This window comes from Elephantulus edwardii, unplaced genomic scaffold (assembly GCF_000299155.1).
Source record: "Elephantulus edwardii isolate Elephantulus edwardi_28Jun2011 unplaced genomic scaffold, EleEdw1.0 scaffold00045, whole genome shotgun sequence".
In the NCBI taxonomy this organism is placed as follows: domain Eukaryota; kingdom Metazoa; phylum Chordata; class Mammalia; order Macroscelidea; family Macroscelididae; genus Elephantulus; species Elephantulus edwardii.
Window position 1 is genome coordinate 5,067,446 of NW_006399795.1, and position 2,399 is coordinate 5,069,844.

At 53.1% G+C, this 2,399-nt stretch overlaps 1 protein-coding gene across 1 annotated transcript in view; it reads left to right on the forward strand.

Annotated features, from left to right (window-relative positions):
* Positions 1-2,136, forward strand: part of SLC2A7 (solute carrier family 2 (facilitated glucose transporter), member 7) — a 25,139-nt gene extending 23,003 nt beyond the window's left edge. The window contains exons 11-12 of the mRNA XM_006885908.1: positions 1,127-1,254; positions 1,915-2,136. Of these exons, the coding sequence (XP_006885970.1) occupies positions 1,127-1,254; positions 1,915-2,136 (350 nt within the window). The remainder of the gene's footprint in view (positions 1-1,126; positions 1,255-1,914) is intronic.
* Positions 2,137-2,399: the final 263 nt, after the last annotated feature.

The following is a 2,399-nucleotide window of genomic DNA, read 5'->3' on the forward strand; positions in this document are numbered from 1 at the left end:
GTTGACTGTGGAGCCGAGCAAACTGAAGCTGTGAACCCTCTCAATCTCTTTGTCATCCATCCTGACGCTGTCCTGCTTAGAGAAGGCAATTACCTTTCCTGGCCATATGGAGCAGACAATATAGCCAGTGTCATTCGTTCTATGAAATAGGACACTATGTGATTTGACCATTGTTCAAACAGTGTATTTACACCATGCCCAAGCCCACTGTTCTGTCCTCCTGAAGAGCAGGAGCAGGGAAATTGGTGGCGCAGTGGTAAGGAACAATGATGACAACTTAAAGGCACAGGTTTGAATCCACCAGCTGCTCCGCAAGAGAAAAATGGGCACTCTCTTCTCATGCAACGTCCTGGTCTGAAAACCCATTGGAGGGTCAGCTATGAGTCAGTTCAAACTCAACAACAAAGAGCAGGAACAGCCCAGGGGAGATCCACAGCCCCAGTCACCACCTACTCACCAGGCAAAGCCCTCCTGCCCCCAGGTTGTATCCAGTGAGTACAGAAGACCAGCCTTGCCAGGTGTACAGCTCGGGGCCAGACTGTGGGCCAGACAATAGCCAGATCACAGCTTTGTGCAGGTAGGAGGGAGAGAGAAAATATCCAAGAGGGGTGCAGAGAGGAGACCTTGAGAGGCCTGGGAGGGAAGAGTATGGGCCAGGAGCTTAACTGATGGCAGAGGCCCTGCCTGCTTCAACCTATCGGTTTGGCCACTGCATGTTTACGGGCAGCCCAAGAGCACCTGGCCCAGGCCCGGTCCTGCCAGCACCTGAGGCAGGAGAGGAGAGGGCTGGGCAGAAGCTGCCCTGAGCTGCAGTAAACCGCTTGTGGGAGGGTGACTGAAGCCAAGGAACTGTATATAGGGCCTGGAGTCAGCTGCTCATTCCCTATGGAGTCCTTAAAACTGTATGAGGCGGTGTAATAAACAATAGGGAAGTTGCTCTCCCTTTACAAATAGAACCAGCCTTGCAGGATCACAGAGGCATGTTTGCTCAGTCATCGCCTGGACTGACATCATGCGGTGCAAGACTGCACTTGAGGTGCCTCAGGTCACGGTTGAGGCCAGAGCAGGACTCAGACCACAGCACTCGAGCCCCGTCCAGGCGCCCATCTTGTGCTCTCTGCCCAAGGCCCTGTGCCGTCGGTGGTGAGGACCGAGATCTTCCTGCAGTCGTCCCGGCCGGCCGCGTTCGTGGTGGACGGGGCTGTGCACTGGCTCACCAACTTCATCATTGGCTTCGTGTTTCCCTCCATCCAGGTGAGTGAGAACACGTCCCCACAGGCAGTGTGTGTGACAGGCCACCTTCCCACCCCACCCCACCCCAAGGCAGAAAGAGCTCCAGGAAGGAGTCACAGACCCCCTTCTGCTAAGGTTTGCTTGTTCAACACAAGTGGACTCAAACACGTCCATGCCTCCCAGGGAGCTCCTGTGATGCCCAAGTGAGGGTGAGAGGGGGAGCTTCCCACCTGTCACCTCCCCTCTCCCTTCTGAGGATGTGCTCACCAACTCCACATTGTCCACATCACCAGGGCGTGGTGTCCCTATCATCAAAAGGCTGTGCCTGCAGCTGTTGTTTACCACTGAGTCAATTCTGACTTCAAGGAAAGAGTAAAACACACCCCTCCCCCCATAGGATTTCTGAGGTTTTCACCCTTTCAGAGCTGCTGGTGGGTTTGAACGTCTGACCTTTCCTAACAGCTGAGCATGTAACCTTTGTGCCACCTAGAGGCACCAGCTGGCATTTGCCCTGAGTGCTACTGAGCAGTCACCATTCACTATCGAAGTTTTCAGTTGTGAGAGAGAATTCAGCAAGTTAAAACTTAGCACTTGCGCTTCTTAGCCGGTATTATGGTAAAGGTGCCCCAGCTGTGAGGCCTGCTTCCCCCACTGCCCTGCTTTCTTTGTTTCTCCACCTAGGAGCTCATTGGGCCCTACAGTTTCCTCATTTTTGCTGGAATCTGTCTCCTCACTGCCGTTTACATCCATCTGGTTATTCCTGAGACCAAAGGCAAAACATTTGTGGAGATAAACCGGATTTTTGCCAAGAGAAATGGGGTGGAGATACCGGAGATGAAAGAAGAAAGGCCAGCGGCTGGGCTTCACGTGTCCTCTGCACCTGCCAAAGAGACTACCTTTTAAAGGGTCTTCACGCCCACCACCTGCTCACCTGCAAGGCTGCCTTCTCTGACAGGGACTCTGCCTGGCCCTCTTCCTGTTTACACAGGAACTGCAACTTGGAAAACAACCCCCCTCCAGTGGCAACTGTCAGGCTCTGGAAAGGATTGCTGTTGTTGTTGTTGTTGTTGTTGTTGTTGTTGTTAGGTGTCATCGGGTCAATTCATAGTGACCCTATCTGTGTACAACAGTTTGAAATCCTGCTCAATCCTGATCACAGTCTCCAC